This window comes from Oryctolagus cuniculus, chromosome 11, assembly GCF_051225735.1.
Source record: "Oryctolagus cuniculus isolate XC-2025 breed Fujian yellow rabbit chromosome 11, ASM5122573v1, whole genome shotgun sequence".
Lineage (NCBI taxonomy): Eukaryota > Metazoa > Chordata > Mammalia > Lagomorpha > Leporidae > Oryctolagus > Oryctolagus cuniculus.
The window spans coordinates 33615343-33640612 of record NC_142877.1 but is presented as its reverse complement, the minus strand read 5'-3'; the positions used below and the strand labels follow the sequence as shown (position 1 = coordinate 33640612).

The following is a 25270-nucleotide window of genomic DNA, read 5'->3' as shown; positions in this document are numbered from 1 at the left end:
TAGCTCAAGGATTGGAAAACTTTTCTGTATAGACCCAGAGAGTAAATATTTTAGTCTCTATCATAACCCCTCAATTTGGCTGTGGTAGTGTGAAAACATAGATACTGACCAAAGGAGGGTCCATGGCTGTGTTCAATAAAGCCTTATTCAAGAACATTAAAATAGGAATTTCTAATGATTTTCATGTTTTCTGAAATACTCTTCTTCTTTCAATTATTTTTCAGTTATTTTAAAATCTAAACGTTACTCGGTACACAGGTTATATAAAAATAGGCAGTGGCCTGGATTTGATCCCAGCTCTGTTTCAGCACCACTCTGTAAAGCTTGCTGTGATGGCAGAAAAGCTGTTTGTTGACACTGATCACAATGTAGCCACTAGGTATATGGGACACATAAAATGTGGTTAGTATGATTGAATAACAATTTTTTATTTTATTTCATTTTAATTAACAACTTTGAACAGTCATGTGTGGCTAGAGTTTCCCACATTGCCTAGTACTCATCTATAAACTTCTTTCATGTTTATCTGAAGAAGCATTCTTATCTCTTGCCTACATGAAAATGAACTAGAAAAATCCTTCATTTCATGGCTCAACTTAGTGCTCCCTCTAGAGAGAAATATTAAATATATTATTAAATATTAAATATATTATATTAAATATATTACATAATAATCACATGCAGCACATGCAAATACCTATAATGCACATGTGCATGCATCCCCTCCACACCCATATGAACTGAATGCAGCTCTTCACTACAGTCTTATCACTATCAAATTCAGTGAACAAATACTCATGGAGGAAAAAATTCCATGCCTTACAATTAATAAGGATTTTTCCTCCTATGCTATATCTACTATGAAAATACAGTCTTGTATAATGCAAACTACTGCACAGTACAAACATTAACTTTTCTGTTGGTTTTCTCAATCATTAATTACAAAATCTCATACTTCCTTAGATAGCTTATAACAACACCCAAAACTGGGATGTTATCTCAGGACTGGCGCTGTGGCGCAGTGGGTTAAAGCCCTGGCCTGAAGCGCTGGCATCCCATATGGGTGCTGGTTCTAGTCCCAGCTGCTCCTCTTCTGATCCAGCTCTCTGCTGTGGCCTGGCTTCAGATCAGAGCAGCTCCGGCCATTGTGGCTATCTGGGGGAGTGAACCAGCGGATGGAAGACCTCTCTCGCTGTATGTACCTATCTTTGTAACTCTTTCAAATAAATAAAATAAATTTTTTTAAAAAAATAGAGATGTTAGCTCCTGCAGTGTTCAAAGTGATCATTTCGAGGTAAATGTCAGTAGAAAATCCCTTGGTCATCTCACACCAAGTTGCAAAGCATCTATGGAGAGCGTCTCAAGTTGACCTCATATGTCAAGGCTAGAAAAGATGAACCAGTACATGGCAGGAATAGAAATCACTGACAGTTGAGTGGGTTTGGTAACAAAACATCATTCAGCCCACCTACAAACTCTGATTCATTCAAAACTGACCTGATTATGTTTTCCAACATGATTAATCTCATTTATGTTGAAACTTTTATCATCACTGGCAGGAGTGATTTGGGGCTAACTAAGGAAATTATAGAGTAACAGATAGATGACAACAAAACAGTAAGGAAGAAGCTTAAGGAAATGGTGAGAAAAATAAAGACTTGCCCTTACAATCTAAGTATTGAGTTCAGAATAACCTCAGGTCAACTTGATCCTTGAAAGCTCTTCAAGTCCTTGCCTGAGGTCTCTTTCTCTATTTTCTCATTGGGTACTGTTCATAGTCATCCGTTTATCACATACTTCTATGTTTATATGGATGATTCACAGGTTTTTGGACTCCAGCAGGACTTCTCTCATTTCCAAAAGGGTAAATGTCACCATCTATGTGACTTCTTTATTTAGATGCCTTAAAGACCTCTCCATCACACCTTGTTCTCATGGGTCTCTCCCTCATTCCCAGTGTAGCTGTCTTCTGCAAATCCCTCTCCCAGCCAACTCAGTTGTACAAACCACAAAGTCAGGCAATGTTTTGCCTCCTCCATTTCTCTACACCCTACAGCAGCAACCCCAGCATTAAGTCCTACCTCTCACATTCCTTTCCCTTTCTCCATCTCCATTGTCCAGAAACCAACTCCATACTACCAACATCTCTTACAGGTACAAGTATAATAACTAGAACTGATCTTCTGAACCCTATTTGCATCTTCCATCCTTTTTTTTTATTTTTATTTTTGACAGGCAGAGTGGACAGTGAGAGAGAGAGAGACAGAGAGAGAAAGGTCTTCCTTTGCCGTTGGTTCACCCTCCAATGGCCACCGCGGCCAGCGCGCTGTGGCCTGCACATCGCGCTGATCCGAAGCCAGGAACCAGGTGCTTCTCCTGGTCTCCCATGCGGGTGCAGGGCCCAAGGACTTGGGCCATCCTCCACTGCACTCCCGGGTCTGGAAGAGGGGCAACCGGGACAGAATCCGGTGCCCCGACTGGGACTAGAACCAGGTGTGCTGGTGCCGCAAGGCAGAGGATTAGCCTATTGAGCCACGGCGCCGGCCATCTTCCATCCTTTAATTTGTTCTCCATATCACCCAATAAAAATCTTTCCTGAACCTAATATGATCATGCCAATACCTCCACTCAGACTTAAGTCCTATAGGATAAAAACCAAATTGCTAATGCAGCAACCCAGCTGTATGAATTTCACTGGCCCCATTTTATACTCTTCCTTGCTCTCTCTGCCTTCTTGCATGGCCTTTCAGTTCCTGGAACATGCCATGATCCCTCCTATAACAGGGCCTTTGCAACTAACATTTTCTGTATGTGGAAAGGTTTTGCTTTATCCAGACACTCTTCTTCACTCTGTACCCCACATCATTTACCTAGTTAATTCTTACTTTAGTCTTCAGCTCTTAGTTCAAACACTACTTGCTCCAAGATATCCTGGGTAATTTTCAATACAACCTATTTAGACCAGTCTGGGTTTTCTGTAGTGAGCTCTTCCTGACACCATATTTCTTTCCTTCAGATAACTTGTCTCAGTTTGTAGCTACACATCCTTTCATGTAATCACTCACTGCCTCCATCTCTCATTTCTCTTTAAGCTCCACTAGAGCAGTTTACTTTTATGATGGATCATTTTCCTAGAACATGACATGAACCTTGGCACACTGAATACATTCAAGAAATATATGAATGGATAAACGATACAGGGATACCATGAGGGAGTATATGGTGAAACAGAATGATAAAGGTTAGAATCCAAACATTAATTTCAAGCCCAAGTGACTCCAGGGATGCTTTTCTTCCGTGGCCAGTTTTGATTAATGGATTCTGTAGTCCAAAACCAAGTAATATTTAGGATGGCAATGGGAGTGTGTTGTGAGCGGTTTATTAATCTATTCCCTCCTGTCTCCAAGCTGCTTTTCTGATCTTATTTTCTTTACGTTCTCTGTCTTTATCTTTTTTGTGCTGCACACATGGTTGTCATTCAAAGTTCCTTTTGGGAACAAAGCTACCTTCAAGTATATAGCATTTATAATGATGATTATACTCATACCAATTTTCATTGTGCTGGTAAAGCTCTGAAGTCCAAGTTGAGAGCCAATTCTGGTGGCTGACAATCCAGTAGCCAGCTGGATACGCACATCTCATTGTCTCCACATTCTTTTTCTCTCTAAGGCTACTTATAGCTTCCAATGTGAACTCTTCCTCATCTACTTCCTGCCATCCCTGACTTCTTGGGATATCTGGCATGTAATAAGATTCAGATGAATGAAGCAGAAACAGGTCCCATTCAGGATCTACTATCCAAAGAAAATAATACACAGAGAAATCATATCCAGCATTTAAATCTGTGCTGTGATATCTTTGGATTTGCCTTGACAATGTTATTCTGGGAGATGGTATTTGTCTTGGGTCTAAGCTTGGGGCTTCAACACTATTTTCCAAGGTCCTCTTCGCAGGGATATATTTGTGTTCATCTGACATTGATTCATGTAAACAGATGGCAAAGGACTGATAGATCACTCAGTGCAATGTTTGACCTACTTACAGGCCCGCAAATCTGTGGTTTAGTACTAAATAAAAGCATTGAGCTTTGGAATTTAAAAACAATGCAATTTTGTTTACTGGTTATCTTATATGTGGTACAGACCTTTTGAATGCAGGATACATCTGTACCAACAAGCAAGGAAATAAGATGCCAAACTCATTCCCGCAGCCTGGGTAGTGAGATGTGTGGTGAGTGTCATTAGCGATCCAATGAGATGCTGACAAAGCCATTCAAAACAGGACAGCACATGCAGGCAACTAAAGAACAAAAGGCCAAAAATAGTAACTCGGTACAGAAAATGTATTGAATGTCTACAATATGCATGGTACTTGGCAAGAACAAAGAGGTGTGGCCCTGTGTGGGGGTCAGGTAGATCTTTTGGGACTGATCAGTGCCCCAAATAACAGAACAGAGAGTTTAGCAGGTAGTCTGTTTTGTGATTTGAAGAAGCCTCTCTTTGTAGGTGACATTTGAATCAAGAACTGAACACAAAGGACCAGAGTGGGGAAGTTTGGAGGAATTGTGGTCTAGCAGAAGAAACAGCCAAAGCTTAGACTGACCTGTTTTGGGGGTTGAGATGCTGGTATACATATGAGCAAAGAGTGTGAGGAGGAGGGGGCAAGCTGGAGAGGAATCCAGGGCCAGATCATGTAGATACCTGCTGAGAAGGGGGAACTTAGCTCTCTGCCTTCTGAGAAGCCCACAGATGATTTCAAAGTAGTAGCTGGATCTGAATGAGATTATTTTCCACTTGCTATGTGTAATGATGATGAGTAATTTCAACATAATGAAAAACACCAAAGATACTGACATTTGAAAATATTTCATCTTGCAAAATTATGCACACATTAGAGTGATACATCATGAATACTTTTTTCTTTCCATTTAAAAAACCCTGTTTCTTAAAAATTGATTAACTATAAAAGAAAGTAAAATATTCATAAATATAAAGAACACTGAAGTAATAAACACCAACTGCCTGGTTTATATTAAAAAAAATCTCATCTACTTCCTTGATTCCTTAGTGGTGACAGTAATCTTGAATTTCTTGGTTTATCATTACCACACTATAATTAGTTTTACCAGGATTGTATTCCTAAATAACATATTGATTCTTCTAATGTATTTTTAAAGTTACAGACTGGAATCATACTGTATGTATTTTCCTGTCTCTTGTTTTTCATTAAATACCGTGTTGCTGCAATTTACGCAAGTCGTGGTGTGTATCTGTGAGTGTGTAGCCTGAGCTGCTTAGGTGTTATCTAACATTCTCGTGCAGGCATTTATTAACTTCGCTTCATTCTACTCTTGATGTATAAATGGGTTAGTTCCATTTTGGTTTTAGTACAAAATGCTATTAACACTCACACACAACTCTCTTTTGTGCATTTATGCATAAATTTAAATTGTTAAGGAAAGTCTGGCCTTAGGGACTGTACATTTTCAATTTTACTAGATAATCCCAAATTGTTTTCCAGACTGTACCAGTTTAGATCCCCACCAGCAGTATAGAGTGGTCCCAGATGCACCATGTGCTTGCAAATTACTTGATATCATCAGCTTTAAGTTTTGCCAGTCTGAAGATGTTAAATAGCATAACATTGTGGTTTAAATTTGCATTTGATTGATGGCTAGAAAGTTTGAGCCTATTTTTGAAGCAGCTATTTAGTTTTCATAATTTTTATATTGGATCTTTTTCTAAATCTATAGGAATTTTATATATACTAATATTATCTTAATACTAATATATAAATACCACATACTATAATTTTACTGATATAATAAAATATATTAATTTTAATACGCTTTATGTGTAGAAGTTATCTGTATTTTAATTTTCTTTAAAATGTATCTTGATGAACAGAACATGTTACTTTTAATGTAGACCAAATTATCATTCTTTCTGCTAAATCTTGTTCTTTTCTGTATTGCTAGAGAAATTCTTCCTTTCCACACATGCATAAGCCTGTTTTAAATTGTCTTCCAAAGATTTTTGGTGTCATTTTCACATTTAAGCCTTGAAATCACTTAGAATTGATTTTTGTGTATGATGTGAGGTAGGATCCAATTTAATTTCTTTTCCATATCAGTAGTCAATACTCTGATCTATTTCAGGAGTGTCTCACTAACTTCTGGGCATTTTCTTCTCATTATAAATTTTTGAATCAGCTTATCAAATTCTACAAATGTTTATTTCATTATTGGCACTGCTTTTAATCTATAGAGTAATTTAGGAGAACTTGTTTTTATGCTATTGTGTCCTGTAATTCTTAAGTATATTATAATAGGCCTTGTTTGATGTATTCTTTTCTATAATGTCCTATATCTGTTGCTAAACTTATTAGTGCATATAGTATATTTATTATAAAAATTTAAAGGTATGATACATGCCTGTTGCTTATTTCTGGGAATGTAATAGATTTTTATATATTCACTTTATAATCCACATACTTACTAAAATTCATATAAATTAATTTATATGAAGATTCTTTTGAATAGATCATATTTATAAATTAAACTTTTCATCATTTAATATGAAATGTTATACATTTCATTGCTTTTTCTTGTCTTACTGAATTGGGTAGGAAGGGATAAATGGGCATATTCATATAACGGAAGTTTTTCATTATGAGGTTTTCTTTGGATTTGCTTTCATTTTGAGAGATACACACATATATACATATTAGCAAAGTTTCTATTTTATTGTCTTATACATATCTTCTGTATCATGATGATATTTCCTAGTCTGCTTTATATATCCATTATTGGGAAAAATTTGCTGAACATTTTGTACTGTGGAGATAACTTCAGTGTCAATATTTTTACTTTATACATTGCAAGAATATATTACAATGCGTACATAAGTTTAAAATTGTTATATTCTCTTAGAGAACTGAACATTTTGTCATTACAGAGCAGCCTTTTTGTTTCTGTCTTAAGATCTATTTTATTTAATGTGAACTTAGCTAAAGCAGGTTCTATCTACCTGGTCTGTTTTTTTCTTTTCTTTTTATATACAACTTTTCTAAAATCTTTGTTCTAGATGTGCCCTTTTTAAGAAACATATCACTGAATTAAAAACATACAAGCTGAAAATGTTTGATATTTCTAAATGGAACATTTTTGCATATTTTGTAATTAGCAAAGCTAATTAATTCAGTTCTATCATCTCATTTAAATGCTCCTTTGACCTTCCTTTCTATGCTTATTTCCTTCTTTTTCTTGCTTTCCTTTGGATGTTTTCTAATTTCATACTTTTTCCTCTGCAGTTTATGAATCTGTACACTTCTTTTAGTGACTGGATAATTTTAATATTTATCACAGTATAGGATTAATCAACAGCTTTACTCTCTTCCTGAAGCACACAAGGACTCAGAATACTTTAACACCAATTATCTCTTTTGAATGATATGGTATTGTTCTATATTTTATTTTTATTTAAAACATAAAACATTCTAATTTTAGTCAATGCTTGTTTAGATTTATCTACCCATTTACAGCTTTCTCTGATCTTGGCTCAGAGTTTCCATCTGGAATCGTTTTTCCTCTGCCCAGCATATAGACGTAGGACTTTCTTCAGCAAAAGGTATGCAGATGGCAAAGCCTCACTTGTCCCCGACTCTTCTTCTGTTCTCCTGGGTAGACTGAGAACTTCTTTCTTGCTTTAGTTTTTAACTGGCAGTTGAGTTTCTGAAATTTCAATATGATCTATCTGCAAATGGACTTGTTTAAAATTTATCTTCCTTGGGATTCCTGAATCTATCATTTGTGTCTTTCCTCAGTAATGAACCCATCTCTTCAAATACTCTCCTGTCCTCACTTTTTCTCTTCTCCCTCTATCCTCTGTGCCTCTTCACCTCTGTACCATATTTTCCCTGTATGACACTGTTAACTTCTGAGGAATTTTATAGATCTTTTAAAATGGCTGAATTCTCTCTGTGTTGCTGTAATGATGTGTTAAGTCTGAATAATTTCATTTATTGAAACTCAATTTTTTTTTTTTTTTGACAGGCAGAGTTAGACAGTGAGAGAGACAGAGAAAGGTCTTCCTTCTGTTGGGTCACCCACTAAATGGCCGCCATGGCTGGTGCACTGCGCCGATCAGAAGCCAGGAGCCAGGTGCTTCCCCCTGGTCTCCCTTGAGGGTGCAGGGCCCAAGCACTTGGCCATCCTCCACTGCCTTCCCGGGCCACAGCAGAGAGCTGGACTGGAAGAGGAGCAACCAGGACAGAATCTGGCGCCCCAACCAGGACTAGATTCCTGGGGTGCCAGCGCCGCAGGCAGAGAATTAGCCTAGTGAGCCGCGGCACTGGCCAATTTACTAATTTCCAAATATGATTCATCACTCTTTTAGTTGTCTCTTCACTCACATTCTGAAATCTGTAAAGCATTTGCTTGATATTTTGTTTCCCATCATTTTGTGTTTGAGAATTTGTGGATCTTTCTTCTCTGTTGTCGTTGCTGGTTGTCACTCATGGACTTTCTTAGTCTTTACTGTGATTTCTTGGATGAGCTGATATATCTTGGAATTCTATCTATAGTAATAGTTTAGCTTGGTTTAAAGATGAGTTCTTCAGTCAACAAACTGATTAATTAAGCCAGGAGTCTGATGATTATCAGGCTGAGATAGTTGTAAACTAAAGTTTTACGTTTGTCGAGGGCTGTGGATTCAGGACCCAAACTCCATGAGGACCAGCCTGTAATCATGAGTTCTCAGGACTATTTGTTCCCTCTATTATATAGCAATTTTTGAAATCAACAATTTTTCTTGGAGATCTTTGTGACAGCAAGTTTTATTCATGCAGTCTCTCAGGCTGCGATCCTCTTGGCGTTGAAGCTTTAGGTAGCAGGCTCATCACTTTGATTTCATTTCCTCTTCTTCCACTGCCCAGCCACCACGACAAAATCCAATCTCAATGTCAGACACTTGCAAGGTAGACAGCTTTATTTTGTTTACTGGTTTCCACTTGAACCTTGTGCTCTGAACATTCATTCTTTTCCACTCACTGATGCACTTAAATATATTTTTAAAAGTTATACATGGAGCCGGCGCCGCGACTCACTAGGCTAATCATCCGCCTTGCGGCGCCGGCACACCGGGTTCTAGTCCTGGTTGGGGTGCCAGATTCTGTCCCGGTTGCTCCTCTTCCAGGCCAGCTCTCTGCTGTGGCCAGGGTGTGCAGTGGAGGATGGCCCAAGTGCTTGGGCCCTGCACCCCATGGGAGACCAGGATAAGTACCTGGCTCCTGCCATCGGATCAGCGCAGTGCGCCAGCCGCAGTGGCCATTGGAGGGTGAACCAACGGCAAAGGAAGACCTTTCTCTCTGTCTCTCTCTCTCACTGTCCACTCTGCCTGTCAAAAAATTAAAAAAAAAATTTTTTTTTAAAAGTTATACATGGATTTTATTGGATTCTCAGTTCTATTTTGCTGTATTGCTATTTTCGTTTTGTAGACCATGTCAGCAACAGACATGCTGTTATATACAGCAGGGAGGTGACTTCAGAATTGTTTGGGAATCACTGTAATTCTATTAAAACCAATCAAGTTTCAGAGCTCATTAACAGAAATGTGATGGTATCAAGAAACAATACTGACTGTTTTTAGTCAGAATTGGATTTTTTAAAAGCTGGAAATAGAAAGCATTTGAAAAAAGTAGATCCAGATCAGAAGTTATTGAAGAGCTTAGAATTTCAGACAATCTCCCATTTAAAACTTTTACCAGAAATAAATTATTTTATATTGAAGAGTATTTTAATCACCTAGATAAAACATAACTACATCAAGAGACACATGCAAACAATACAAATGGCTGAAAAGTACCATTGGAAAAACTCTCCAGTCCAAGTCTCCTCCCTAAGGTTAACCATGGCTTAAATTTGATGTGTAAATATGTAGAGGTTGCCTATTAATATTCATATTGAAATATAAGCACATACAGAGAAACAGAGTGTGCTTTGCATTTCAGCAAAATATATAGGTTGTATGGTATTTTGCATCTCTGAATATAGTTTTGTTCTACTCTCTGGCTATAAAATTTTACATTAAATCATTTTCCAAACTGTCAAATTTTCTGAAGAGAGGGCTGATTCCCTTCTGACTTTCAATTTTTGACCTACAGTTTTCTTTTTGGAAAGGATTAAAATTTGCTCCTTCTTTTAGTATTCCAAAATTTCTCAGTTGGGAGTCTTAGTATGGGTCTTTTCCTGTTGGTGGACACTCTCTTTGGCCCTTTGGTCTTATAATTAACATTCTTCTGCTGTGAAATATTTCTTAGCATATTTCTCTGATTATTTGCTCCTCTCACTTTTCCCTTTCTGGCATGCTTGGCTAGATTCTGTGTCCTGGACACTTAGCTATATTCCTTTTTTTAATTTTCCTGAAAAATTGGCATCTTTTATCCATTTGCTTTCTAGCCGCTAATTGTTAACTGATCTCCTGCACACTGTAATAAACTCTTTTATATTGACTGTTTTATTTTCTCTTTTACTACCATTTTACGAGAAAATCATTACATATTATGTATAGAGATGTATCACATGACTCCTTAAGAATATAAATATGCACTCTCAATTTTATGCTTCTGTTTTTTTCATATTCATACATAATTTTATACTCATATACAGTCTTCTTTCAGTATCATAAAGGATTGATTATAGGGCCCCACAGGGAAGCCAAAATTTGTGGATTCTCTAGTCCCTTCTGTAAAATGGTGCTGTAATTACATATAACTGAATACTTTGACCATCTATAACTAACACAGTGTAAATGCTATTGTAGTAGTTGCTATACCACATTGTTTAGGGAAGAATTACAATAAAAATGTTTGTACTTGTTCAGTATAGATAAAACATTTTGGTTGAAATTTTTGGTTGAATCTCGAGATTAGAAACATGGAAAGCTGACTGTATATCCATAGATTTTATTGCTGCTATAGAGGAAAACTGTTAACTTAAAAAGTTAAATTACATCCAGCACATAACTTAATTCTTTTTTATTATGTAAGTTTTCAATTGTTCCATGATCAGCAGTAGTCAAATATCTCTACATCTTATTTCTCTGTAACTCTTTAAGGTAGAATACAATTGGGAAACAGAGTAGTTGGGAGTAACGTTGAAAGGACAGAGCAATTGGGTGGAGACTAGATTTCCACCCTACCATCACCTGTAAGTGAATCTCTCTGGACCTCTTTCCATATCTGCTAAGGGGTGGTATCAGGCAACTTGTGTCAAAAACCTTAGCATATCTTATTGTCTGTAATTTTATAAAATACACTACCTCAGGTCTACCAAGGTTAGCAATGGCTCATTAATTCCACCCTTGAAGGATTATTAATTTAACTTGTCCATGGTCCATCATCACATTTTTGTGTGCATAATGGAAATAGCTGCACATTGCATTATAGATTGGACACGAGATGATGCCAGAAGTCTGGGGGAAAAACCCTCCACTAAGGGAAGATAAATCTGGGGAGCTGCCACTTCTGGACAATAGAAGTAATTAAAGCAAAGTCCTCAAGGTTATGCAATCAATTTTTCAATTAATATGATTCTCTCCTGCTTTAATTGTATGTAAATTCATAACAGCTCAAAATGAATAAAGAAACACAGAGGAAAGAATACTGGAACAAACAAAGCAGGAGAAATGAAATTACCTCTTTATCTAACAAGAGAAGGATGCACATGATCTCAAATCAAAGGGACCAGAATTTTAAAATAATCAACATTAGTAGCTCATGTGGAGCTAGCAGTGCAGGAAGTTTAGCAACCCACTTGCTGGTATCATAGCAGATTCACAAAATTGAGAGATAACTGATCCATGTGGTACAAAATTCAAAGAAAGCAAGAGGATATTCAAATGGATCTACCCCCCTCTCAGGTATTATATTATAATGCATTTTTATTGACAATAGGCTACCAAGTACACAGATAAGCATTTTAGATTAGAGTTTTGACCAAAGAAATTAGTAAACTTGCTTTTAAAATATGTTTACTTATGTGCACATAGAGGGAAAAAAGGAAAATATCCTATTTAAAAAGATAAAAGATGTTTAAAGACCTATTTCTACTCTCGTTTTTGATAAGTCAGTATGGTAATTCCAGGACTACAAGTCTAAATGTTAAAATAGTTCTGAAAATGCAGTCTCTAGGTTTTCCAACTACAGTGGCTTTAATCCTGGCCCAACAGCTAGAACCCTGATCAGAACCACGAGGGAAGTGTAGCACAGTGGATGGGCACTAGGCTAATCTGGATTCTTCATTTTGGGTTCTTGTGAAATCTCACACAATAACTTTTTTCATGTCACTTTTGTCAGTAAGACTTAAAACCTGAGAAGCTGTAGAAATGTAAATGGTCATGATAAATCTCTGATCAAGATATCAAAAATATATTTAGGCACAGATTAAAAGAAAAAGAAAAAGAAAACCTGTCTAAGATGCCCAGCTGAGGCCCAGTTCTGGCAGTGTTAACAGGGCGGAGGGAACAGTTACAGATCACACAGAAAGCTTTGCTAACACTGGGTCCATGGAGGGGCATGCAGGCAGCTTTTAGGAGAAATCTACTGAAATATCAACGGAAACGAGGCCTTCAAGGCAAGGCTAATTTCTCTGTTGGAAAGATTTTATTATATTTGCTAATTGTTTAAAATATCCATCATCTACCTCTATTTCCTCCTGCCCCCTTTCTTATATGATTTGTGTGTGTGTGTGTGTGTGCGTGTGTGTTCTGTGATGTATTTTGGAGCTAACCTTACAGTGAGCTTTTAAGTATGAAAGAGACATTTAAAAAATTCTGACGGTAAGTCAGAAGATTTAGTCCAATTTCCCAGCCATGAAACAGCAAACACTTCTTGAAAAAAAATGTTGAATTTGAAGGCTTTGTCTAAAAATCTTGCCAAAGCTTTCTACCACAGTGCAAAATTCAGCAGAGAAAGTGGTAAGGGGGACAGGAAACTGCTGGCTTCACCTAAGCAAGCTTGCCCTTTTTTTGTTCCCGGGTGACCCAATGTTCACAAAGCTGTTTGGTATTTACCTCATTACAAACATCTATCTGTCACAGCAGGTGTTGGGTCAGGAAAGGACACGGTGTCCAGGAAACCTGAAATCAGGTTAGAAAACTCCCAGGTGACCAATTCCCTTTCAACTTACTATGGGTAGCTGCCAACTGCCTACCACAGCCCCTGAGCTGCCTGCCCATGAAATGGCTGTAATTTAAGTCAGAAACACTTCCCAAAGCACTCTCCCAGAAGGCTTAGAAGCCACACTTACAATGACAAAATTGGAAGCTATCCTAGCCTTTCTAACTGTTCAAGGAAATAGACAATTTCCTTACAATTGCTTTACAAATCCACAGCCACCCCTGCCCCCTTAAAACTGGTTCTAAAGTTTCTTGCACAAATCAGTCTCCTTGGGGAAAGGGAAATCTATCAAAGTTGACAGCTCCCCTCATGGTGGTCAAATCTATTACAGAACTCAGTGTGCCTCCCAAGGGGCAGAAGGGCTTCCCTCTGTATCCTCACAAGTCTACTAGGAAAGAGCTGGTCTAGATTTCTCCAATTATTAATAACTGACTGTCATTTGGGGTGACTGATGCTCTTACAGAGACTGTAGAATCCAGTCATGCTTTGAAGACCATGGTCGGGGTCAACTGACCTCAGTCTTGCTCATTACCAGTGGAAGCCTCTTTGTCTCGTTCCTAGGATTTTCCCAGCCCTCTCAACGCCACCATTTCCCACCACTGGGGGAACTCTCCTGAACCTTCTAAGACACAAAATAAGGGGAGCCATGAATTCTGTTCTGAATCTTCCAGAAATGGGCCCGGAGAGTAGAAGTCACAGAGGTAATTCAAGGTCTTACTCCTACTGTATCTTCTCTCTCCCGATCTTTTTCTAACAATTCTATGGTTGGAAGGGGCAGGCTTTCCTGGTCTTTTTTTTTTTTTAGATTTATTAATTTGAAAAGCAGAGTTATGGGGGGAGGAGAGGAGGAAGACACACACACACAGGCACAGACACAGAGATAGAGAGAGAGAGAGAGAAAGAGAGAGAGAGAGAATGAGAATCTTTCATCCTCCGGTTCACTCTGCCTGGCCACAACAGCCAGGGCTGGGCCAGACTGAAGCCAGGAGTAAGGAGCTTCTTCTGTGCCTCCCATCTCCTGTTGCATTCCCAGGAGCCTTAACAGTGGAGCATCAGGGATTCAAACAGGCACCCATATGGGATGCTGGCATTGTAGGCAGTGGCTTTATCCATAATATTGACCCTGGTCCTCTTATCCTGAGTCTTATCAGCTCTGGGTAAATATTAAGGCTGTAAACCATCCTCTTCCCCCCACCCCCAGGTCAGGCTTCTGTGTTAGAAGATGCTAAAGGCATTTGGAGAAATGCCTTCTTTTCTTGGAATCCCTGTTTTTTAGGATTTCTGTCCTGCTAATGATCTCTTAAGGAGCCTCACCCTTTCCATTCCTGGAGATGTGACTCACCTTTGGGAATAAAAATCCTACAATAAAATGGGCTTAGAAAATATAGTTATTGTGTGAAAAATATTTTTCCTGCTTCACAAGGCACAGTGAATTCTAATTACAGGAAGGTAGATATGGAGTCCTTCAGTTTTACAGGCATGCAGGCCTGTGGCTCACCCTATCAGCTCTGAAGATCATGATGTAAGTTATGTATTATCATCCATGTACCAAATAGCCAAAGCAAACAGCCTAACATTTAAACAGAATCTATAGGAACACTTTATTCTTAATGTTTTTGATTATTTATACTGCACACTCATTATTTGTTCTTCCGTTACACATGCATTCATCAGAGGGTAATGCAACCCTGGCATCATTAAGGCAAGTTCTATATTTTTGTTCCATATCCTTCCCCAGCAAGCATATTATTTAGGATCTTATGATGAACTAGACTGAACCAAAAATTAGAAGTAGTCAGTCTTTGTCAACTGGATTTTCCTTCCCATCCCCTACATTTTCTGCATTACTATTCCAGATTTCAGCTTCCCTTCAGATCTAAACTTCCCAAAGAGCATCGCACAAACTGTGTCCCATTCCTTGCATCCTGTTCATCCACTCTTATCTGGCTCTCAGATCCATGTTTCTGCTGATCCCTCCCTAATACTGAGGCCATTGCTGGGCTCTCGGTCTCTAGAACTAAAGAACATTCTCCCATACCACTCAGCAGTAGGGGCGGCTTAAATGCTGTTCCTTAAATTTCACGTATTAGAGAAACTTGGTCTCTAATGCAGTAGTGTTGAGAGGTGGGACCTTTGGGAGGTGGTAGAATCACGAGGTTCTACCCTCATGAATAGATTAACCTGTGAATGGGTTGAGGGGTCATCACCGGAGTGGCTTTGTTACAAAAGCTAGCTCTCTCTGGCACCCTTGCTCATCTCACCCCGTCATGCCCTCTGCCATGTTATGTTGCAGCAAGAAGGCTCTTACCAGGTGCTCAGAAAATGCTGGCACCATGCTTGTGGATCTCCTAGCCTCCAGAGCCATGTGTTAAATAAGCTTCTGTATAATTTATAAAGTACTTAGTCTCAGGTTTTTTGTTATAGGAACAGAAAACAGCTGAGCCAGTGGCTTTAGGTGCTAGATCATTCCCTTCATATTAATGCACTGTGTTTCCTTTTGGCTTTCTTGATGCCCTGGCTTTTCCTCCTACCCCACAGGTTGTACCCTTTCCGTCTCTCATATGTGTTTTCTCCTCTGCCAGAACTCCTACAATAAACAGTTATGCAGAACTACATCATGGGATTCCTTCTCTTTCTCTAGCTATGTCAAAGATTTTATCTGTCCCTGTGCTTAGATTCCATTTACATTCATCATTCCCAAATTTTTATGCAAATCCGTTACACAAGCAGAGAAGCTGAAAATTTGAAATCACTTAACCTTTCCTGCTGGAATCCCTTCTTCTGTCATCACCTCATAACAGATTCATGAACCGTTATGATGATAAAAAGAAACCATAAATTAACAAGATTTAGAAACACACCCACATCCATACCATGGTGTAATTTTGAATTCAAACACCAGGACAGGTAATTGAGTGCTGCCATTTATCCTCTGTGTAACCTTGGACAAGTCACTTTAATTTCCTGGGCCTCAAATTTTAGAGCCACAGGTATGAATTAATTGTGGCTTTAAGGAAAGGTTGAATGAGATTCCACCAAATGGCATTTTATTTTCAAAATCTAAGTACCTCTTTACTTGTTTGGAGATGGCATAAAGGGCAACATTGGAGAGAATTGTTTCCTACAGGAAAGAAAATTTAATATGAAAATTGCTACTCACTCCAGAATTTATTCTATTTCCCTTATTGCTATGTAAATCTGTCAGCAGGGAAAACGTGGAGGAGGCGAGTGTTAGCTGAATATATTAGCTTTGAGCGGGATATCAGGGTACAGTCAAGGCAATTTTCAGGTAGACAATATTGTTGAATGAGTTAAAAAATATCAATGCTGGATTTATATCTGGGTACTTTTCTGTTGACCCCCAAATATCTTACACTGAGGGTCTGCTGGTTTGTAGAGCCTGAGGAAATAAGCCTCTCTCTGGTGTAGGAAACAGAAAAGATTTTAAAAAGAGAGGATATATTCCAGCAGAATTTGCTTTGTCTTCAAGGGTTGGGTACTATGTTTGAATATGGTTTCTCCCCTCTGAAACACATGCTGAAATTTCATCCCCATTATGGGATATTAAGAGGTGGGACTAGATGGGACTTTTAGGAGGTGGTTTTTATGAATGGATCAAAGCATTCATATGGTTAATGAATTAATAGGTTATCTCAACAGTGGGTCTTCTAGGAAAGCCAGTGTGACAAGGTCTCTGGAGAGCTCCCTGTCTCTTGACCTGTGATGTGCTGTATCACACGGGGATTCTGCTAGCAATCAGGCCATCAGCTGATGCTGTGCCCTTACTTTGGACCAGAACTCTGAGCCCAAATAAACGTCTTTCTTTATAATTTGCCCAATCGGTGGCATTGTGTTATTTGCAACAGAAAACAGACCAAGATGATGGATAATGATGTTTTCAACTATGGTAAGCTGCAACAGGAACTCCGTGTTAAGTCCTCGGCAAACTCTGCTAGAAAACAGAATGTGCTAATATTATGCTAGTAAATGTTTCATACGTGGCTGCCCTGGAAAATAAAAAAAAAGGCCCAATTTGTAGAACTTGTTGATTTTTATGTTTTGAGTACTTGTACCATGGCCAGTTTCAACTACCAAAGTGATGAGCTTGAAGAAGCAGCTGGGGGGAGGTGGGCAGTAGCAGACTTTGTGGCCACCACCCAGAGGCCATCAATGGAAAGTACCCTGAGAGCACAGAAATAGTGAAAAGTATTCAATAATTAATAAGGGATGATATTTGGATATTTGTTACCTTCACTTTTAATATAATTTAAGTTCACATGATTTAATTTTAATAATGGCTGTGCTTTGCATTCAGCACACAAAATCCCTGAAACATTTTAAAATGAGCTCCTCTGAGCTAATATAACCAGCTCCAGCTCACCACTGGTTTGTTCTCATAGAACAAAGGAAAATTAATATTTGCTTAAGCAATATTTAATGACATTTCAGTTCTGTGAGGTGGACACCTTAGGATTAGATGGTTTTTTTACATTTGTTAATATTCTAGAACCCTATGTTGTCTGTTAATACATACATCAATCACAATGGTTAAAATTGTCAGATGTTAGATAAATAGATGATCATTTTCTATATAATTATATGAGCTTTTCTCAGAAAAAAAACAAAGGAAAGATATTTGCCTCCTGAGTAATATATGTTACACACTGAATTTTGTCCCCTCAGATGCATGTGTTGAAGCCCTAACTCCCAAATGTGACTGTATTTGGAGCAGAGTTTTTAGGGCTTTAGAGAGGTAATTAAGGTTACATGAGGTCATAAGGGTAAGTCCTTGATTCATAGCACTGGAGTGCCCAAAGAAAGGGAAAGAGAGCTCTCTCACCCCCACCCACTTGTTTCTGCCTCTCTCTCTCTCCCACTCTTCTCACTCGCACTCTCCGTGCGCAGAAGAAAGGCTACCCCCAGGGTATGGCCAAGGAACTGCAGAGAGGGGCCTCGCCAGAAACCAAACCTGCAGGCACCGTGATCTTGGATTTTGAGATGAAAATAAATCTGTATTCTATAAGCCAGTCATACTCTCATATTTGAATATGGAAGCCTGAACAGACTGATACAACATGTCAACAATGGAATTATACACAGCTCCACAACAGTAACCCGATAAATCCATCTCAGTCCTTTTCATCGTGTGTCTGCTCCTCTGCCTGATAAACTTCCACTCAATCCTATATGTCCCAACTTAAGGGTTGCCACTTCTATGAAGCCTTCCCAGGTTTCCCCAAGTATGTGTCAGCCATTCCTCCCCTGTAAACAGCTCTGTTATAATGAAGAGCCTAGCGTTTTGTTCCAAAGCAAATCTGCAGGATTGTGGAATATGCATCAGAAATTAGGATGAAGCATGGAGCTGATTATTCCTAAATTTAAAAGTCTAAAATAAAATTAAAAGTCAATCCCTCAGTTCCTTTGGTCACATTTGAAATGGTTCAGACACCTGTGGTAGTGGCTACCATATTGGACACATTGGAAGATTTCTGTCACTGAAGAAAGTTCTATTGGATGTCAATGAAATGGATGGTTACTAACTTGAGATAGGGTGTCTGTGCATCCTTGTATTTTCCCAGCACTCCCCTCAGTGCCTGCTGTGTGGTAGTCATTATGTAATTATGTTGAATTATCACTTTTAACCTAATTGTACTCACCACTACTTAAAGAAGCCATGATTCCCAGAAGCCACAGAAAGACATATACATTTTAGTATTTGCAAGTAAAAAAAACTTAAACTGAGCAATTTTCATAAAGAAAACCAATATGCATCACAGAGATATAATTATGGAATTCATCTCTTAGTTGGTAATATGTCTGTCTACAGTAGTTAATTCACCAGCACACAATATTGATTCTAATTTATTTTTTCTAGGCCATCTCTGCTCCATTGTTCTGTAAGTGACCCTATGGACCCTACCTTTCAGCATATTTATGCAACCCTACTTAATGAGCCCTCCAACACCTTGAATTTTCTGGATCTCGTACCTATTATTTCAGGGGCAAACTTCTGACTTTAATTAATCATATCCTTCACGGACTCAAAGGAGATGATCAGAAAAGGTCACTCAGTCATGCGCAGCCCACTGCTGGTACACAACCTCTTCAAGGTCTCCACGTTCAGAGAACTTCAAAGATACACAAAACAACCTTTGGGAATCTATTTTGATATTTAGATATTTTTACTCTCAGGCAACTTTCTTAAGTCTTCTCAAAATCTATTCCTAAATGTTCCTCTGACCGTAAGTATAGAGAAATGGAAACCAATAGGTCACCTGCTCCAGAAAAGCCCATTCCTGGGTTAGGACTGAGATTTAAATCCAATCTGAAAGGAGATGTTTGTCTTCCAAGATGCGCCTTTTGATTTCCTAGTATCCTCAGCGGTAAACAGTAGGGTCTAATTAATGTTATAAGAAGGAATACATGACATCCAAATGCAATTTACTTAACCATTAAAAATAGGCCAGTTGCAAAGCCCAGAGTACCATACCCACTTTCTTGTGTGATTCAGGAGTAGGTTAAGTTAACAAGGAAGCCGCTCTGGGTTGGAGGAAGACAGGGAGAGAAGACAGGGTACGAGGATCTAAAGGGGAGCAAACCCATTGAGTCTGCTTGAACTCAGCAGTGACATAGGAAACTAAATGGCACCTGATTGGAGGAGAAAGGAGAGAGGGAGAAAGCCGAGGTTGGAGGATGTGAAAGTGGCTGCAGCCTTCTTCAGCCTGCTTTAGGAAGGAGAACTGTAGTCTCCAGCAGCTGTGGCAGGGAAGATTCTGTCAAAACCCTTAGTCCACCTGTGCAAGCCACACAGCCCCTCCCCTCTTCTGCCTGGCACTGCTTCCCCACCGAACACTATATACAGAAGATAGCTGACTCTTAGTGATAGCAGCTGTGGTTAATTGTGGGTTCCCGATGGTGAGTCCTGCTTCCACACGGCTGGAAGTCTTTAAAATTTAGTACTGGAGAGGTGCTTCTCAGAGATACTTGTTAAAAACTAGTGGTTCTGTACATTTGAATATCCTGCCTGTGCTGTTTAAAGCTCCTTTGTGTTGTAATCAGACTAGGACTCAAATACTTAGAAGGTATTCCTTTTTTTGGGGGGTGGTGGTCGTGGAGAGACTGAGGCATGCCACAACAATGAAGCAGTGTTTTAGTTTGTGTGTCCAGTGGGTCTCTTTTCTATCCACTCAAAAAGATCTGCATGATTTAACAGAGACTGGTAGATTCTTCATTTTACAGATTGAGTATACTGAGGCATGGAGGGGGCACCCCTGTTATTTACCTATTCATGTAAACATGAGAATAAGATGTCACACATGCTGACTTATAGCTCATAAAATCATGGCTTTAGAAATTTCCTTTAAAAGCCAAAGGACACAATACATATGGTGGTTCAAGGTTTGGCACTTCTTGTATGAACCTTAGTTTCCTCAAATGTACAATGGCAAGAATAGGAAGATGATATATGCAACGTGCTTTGAAGCTGCTTCATAATTTAGCAAGTGCTCAGTAAATGCTAGTTGCTATTTTTAAAATTTTGTTTGTCAGGAAAAAGTGTTTAATGCCCTTCTATGGTTTTAACCTTCCTTTGTTATTTTAAAGTTTGTAGGAACTGTATTTTCTGTTTTTTTTTTTTTTTTTTGAGCTTCCTATTAAAAATACAGTTTCTACAAACTTAAGGAACTTATCCTAGAATAAATCAGGCACTTAACAAATACTTGGCTGGGATTTATAATGTTCTAATGCTATGTAATCAGTATTTTTAGAAACTGGTCATTCTATAGCTCCTCTATGGTTCATATCATGAGGGTACTTCAGGAAGTTCATAGGAAAATGGAATTATGGGATAAATTTATTTTAGTGCAAGAAGTTTTTGAAATCAATGCATAGTTTTCCCACAAAAACATTTCCCATGAACTTTTTTGACAATCATAGCCACGGATTTCAAGTTTTTGAACCAAAGTAAACATATCTTTTAAAATTTTGTTGTATTTATTTGAAAGAGAGAAAGAGAGACAGAGGAGAAGGGAGTAGAGACAGAGGGAAACAAGGGGAGGGAGGGAGGGAGGGAGTTGGGGGGAAGGGGAGAGATCTCCTATCTACCGGGTTACTCCCCAAATGCCTGCAAAGACCTCTGGCTAGAGCCAAATCAAAAGCCATGAACCAATCTGTATCTCCACATGGGTAGCAGAAGCCAAGTACGTGAACCCTCATCTGCTGCTATCTCCTAATCAACTTTTGTATTAATCTCTAGTTGATAACAGGAGATATATTTTTTCATCAATGAAGATTTGCACTCACAAATTTTAAAATATGAACTTTAAACAATTAATATGCAGGGTGCTCTTAGGATCACTCTTCCATCACAGTATTTTTTTGAAAATGTGTGATCTCTATGTACTATTACTTTTTATTCATAAATTTTGTTTTCAGATATAATGGATGAATATAAATGTTTTGAAAAAAAGTAAGTAGGAAATAGTTGGGGAAATACTGGCACAAAATTTTACTTTCCACATACTGGTATATAAAATAGCATTTTGTTTTCTCATATATAATATGGTATAGTAGGACTTTTCCTATGTTAGCACTTTCCATAAATGCAAAAGTGTTTTATTTTTATATCACCTGTTATATTTGGGAAGCTAAAGGGACCAAACTAACAATGCCATTAAGGATCTTTTAATATAATGAGAGCTAAAATCCATACTTATTTTTAAAAATGATTTTTTTATTTGAAAGGTAGAGAGACAGAGACATGGAGATACAGAGACAGAGATCTCTCATGTGTAGGTTCACTCCTCAAATGCTTGCCAAAGTTGGGGCTGGGCAATCAAAGCCAGGAGATGGAACTCAGTCTGGGTCTCTCATGTGGGTGGCAGGAAACCAAATACTCAAGCGCCGCTTCCTCTGAGTATGCATTTACTAGCATGAAGTCAGAATCAGGGGCAGAGCTCAGATTTGAACCCACACACTCTGATATGAAATACAGGTGTCCCAAACAGCATCTTAACTGCTGCATCAAATATCTGCTCCAATATTTTTTGAAACTCCTGGTATTATGGAAAGATTTATCTCTTATTTTGTTTAATTAATTAGTTGATTTGAGATACAGAGACAGACAGAGGGAGAAATAACTCCTGCACTGCAAATCACACTGAGGCCCAGAGCTGGAACTCAACCCAGATCTCCCACATGGGTGGCAGGGCTCCAACCACTTGAGCCATCACCTGCTACCTACCAGAGTCTGCATTAGCAGGAAGCTGGAAGCAGGAGCTTGAGACAGGGATTGAACCCTGGTACTTCCAATAGGATGTAGGCATTCTAACTGGCATCTTAACCACTGGGTAAATGCCCCCTCCCAGATCTTTTAAAAATAAATCCTTTTCCTAAGCAGGAAGCTCAGCTGACATGCTGAGGATGATACAAGTTGTGAACTGGCTCTCCTAATCCTAAAACAGTGAAGTGCAAATATGTAATATTTTCATTTTTATTGAATTTTTTTAAAAAACAAAGCCTAAGTCATATATTTTTGGCTTCACTGTCATTTTCATCCTCTGAGAAAAATCTGATATTCTACTTGTGGTATAAAATGTTTCACAGTTGCTCTTAAAACAACCAGGATAGTAACAACAGCAACAAAAATCCAGGGATGCTCCTAACTGATGATGTTAAAGAGTCTTTAACATTCACATCCGGATGAAGAGGACATTTTCAAGGTCTCACTGATGCCTTCCTAGAGAAATTGGAAATGGATATAATGTGTCTGTTTTGCCCCCCTCGCAACATGAACCTTAACACAAGGTCACGCAAGAACACCATCATCACTATTGAGAGAACATGGACACAATCACACAGTTCCATAGGCTGTGTGTCTACCGTCAAATGGCAAGCTCTGTCTCTCTCTAGTGTTATAGTCTGTAGAAAATAAAAAATATATCAAAGGGTCACGCTTGTGATTAGGGAAAAAATGTTCAAATACAGTACAACACTATGAAGGCAGCTTAAAGATTCCTCCAGGGGCTTAAGCCAGGATATAGGAATGTGCTAGATCCTTGCCAGCCAAAGTGTGGTCCATGGAAATGTGGCACCATCAACATCTCCTGGGTGCTAGCAAGAAATGCAGACTGTCAGTCTGCACCCAGACCTCCTGGATAAGCACCTACAGCTTAATTGATGCTGTAGTAATTTATACTCTTATTAAGCTTTGAAAAAGCACTGAAATAGGGCAGTTTATGTAGAAGGAGGAACTTATACCTCTTATCAGCAGTGAATTTTTTCAATAATTCTTCCATGTGATTCAAAACTGTATTGCTTCACAGATCAACAGATGCTTAAGGACAAAAACATTATAGGGTTCACTGTAAAATTCTATTTTTATCATATCAGAAGTTTTATTCCTTTAAAAAACTTTTTGTTTTAAAATTTTTTAACTGATAAATCATAATAGTACAATCAGAACTGTACGTATTTTAAGGGTACAGTGCAACGTATCAATTCATGTACATGTTGTATAGTGAACAAATCAGTGTAATTGGTAGATCCATTGATGGAACAAAGACATAAGCCTCAGCCATTCTTGCTCATAACCCAAAAGATAGATAAACATTGGAATTTATTTATTCCTTGCCCTTGAATCTTAATTGGGTCTCACATCCTATTGCCTTCATACCCCACCGGTGCCTTCTTTCACAGATTCCCAAGGCCCCCTAGGGCCACCTGAAAGACCAGTTGCTTGAACACTTAAAAGACCAGTTCCAGGAATTCCCCTCTGCCTGCTGCCCCTACCCTTACCCCCATCCCTAGCCCTCTTAAAATATAAAAAGGCCTGGCCCCTGGGGTCGGGCCTTCTGCCATGTGATCCATAGATGTGCATGCTGGCAATTGTCACCAACATCTGCAAATCTGTTTTCTCTGAATAAATTTGGTCTGACTGTAAATTTGTATACCACCTCTTCTCTATTCTGTGCCTCTTTTCCTAACATCCTTCACCTTCAAAAATTATCATTCCTTGCAGGGAGGCTAATTTTCAAAATCCTCTCCACTAGCTATTTTGAAATACACAAGCAGATATCAACCATAGTTTCCCTATTGTGCCATAGAAGTTTACTTCATTATTACAAGAATGCCTCTTGTCTCTTCAAAATTCACATCCTTAGAATGTCTTGAGCCTGTTTTCTTATTAACGTAAGAGTATAATAGTGTTCATGACGCATATCCTTTGGCAAGTTAAAGTCCTCTAATTTCCAGGTTGTTGTTTGCTTGCCCAAGCATTCCTACGAGTGAGATAGTTCCAAGAGCTCTTGTTTCTACAGAATCAGGAAATCCTGAGCTGTTCCTTTAACTCAAAATACTTGGTGGAAATAAAATTACTTTTGCCGGACTTTTAGGAGGAGGAATGTGGTAGGTAAAGTAAAGGAGAGTGGATTGAGCAGACTCCCTGAGAGTTTATTGGAGCCCACTGGTTTTTAAGACACTTAGAACGACGGGGAGGAAAATAGTGCAGTGAGAAGTAAGAATGAAAAAAATTTATCAGAAGTGGGAAGAAGAGTGAGTTAAAAAAAAAGATCAAGAATAAAGAGGGAATCAGTCTTGCAAATAGAAAAACAGAAGGAAGGAAAAGGTCACACAGAAGAACAGAATTTGTGTCAGGAAGAGAAAGCACAATGAGGAAGACATAAATATCAAAGAAAGGCAGGAAAGAAGGAAGAGAGTGCATGGGAGTGGTTGAGGACTTGAGCAGGAAAAAGATGGAGTGCAGAGAATTGGGGTGTTGAGGCTCACAAAGGAGAAATTCCAAGATGCCTGGAAACCAGATGGCCACACATCACCCTTCTCTCAAATGCGGCCCCTCCCATCCAGTCCTACCTGGCCAGAGGGACGGTGGTCACCACTTGAGAGCTTGAGGGTTGGGGGGAGTAAAGTTGGGGGAAACAGAGGGATCCTCATGGCAAGTTTCCGACAAGAATGAGGAGGAACCGTCCCCCTGTGTGGAGAAAAAGGGAGGCTGTCATTTTTGAGGAAATGAAATAGATTTCTAAGTCAGTTGGTGTTTGAAATTATTTGTATTGGAGGTCATTTGGAATGCATTCTA

The 25270-nt window shown here is 38.7% G+C and overlaps 1 protein-coding gene across 5 annotated transcripts in view; it reads right to left on the bottom strand.

The window, feature by feature from the left end:
- PLCB1 (phospholipase C beta 1) overlaps positions 1 to 25270 on the bottom strand; it is a 792589-nt gene that overhangs the window by 74318 nt on the left and 693001 nt on the right. For 2 of the 5 annotated variants that reach the window (XR_016215911.1, XM_051846235.3), the window contains one exon: positions 25045 to 25162. The exons of the other annotated variants lie outside the window; for them this stretch is intronic. Coding sequence is in view for 1 of the 2 variants with exons in the window: in XM_051846235.3 (XP_051702195.1) it covers positions 25064 to 25162 (99 nt within the window). In the remaining variant the exon portion in view is untranslated. The remainder of the gene's footprint in view (positions 1 to 25044; positions 25163 to 25270) is intronic. 5 annotated transcript variants of the gene reach the window in all.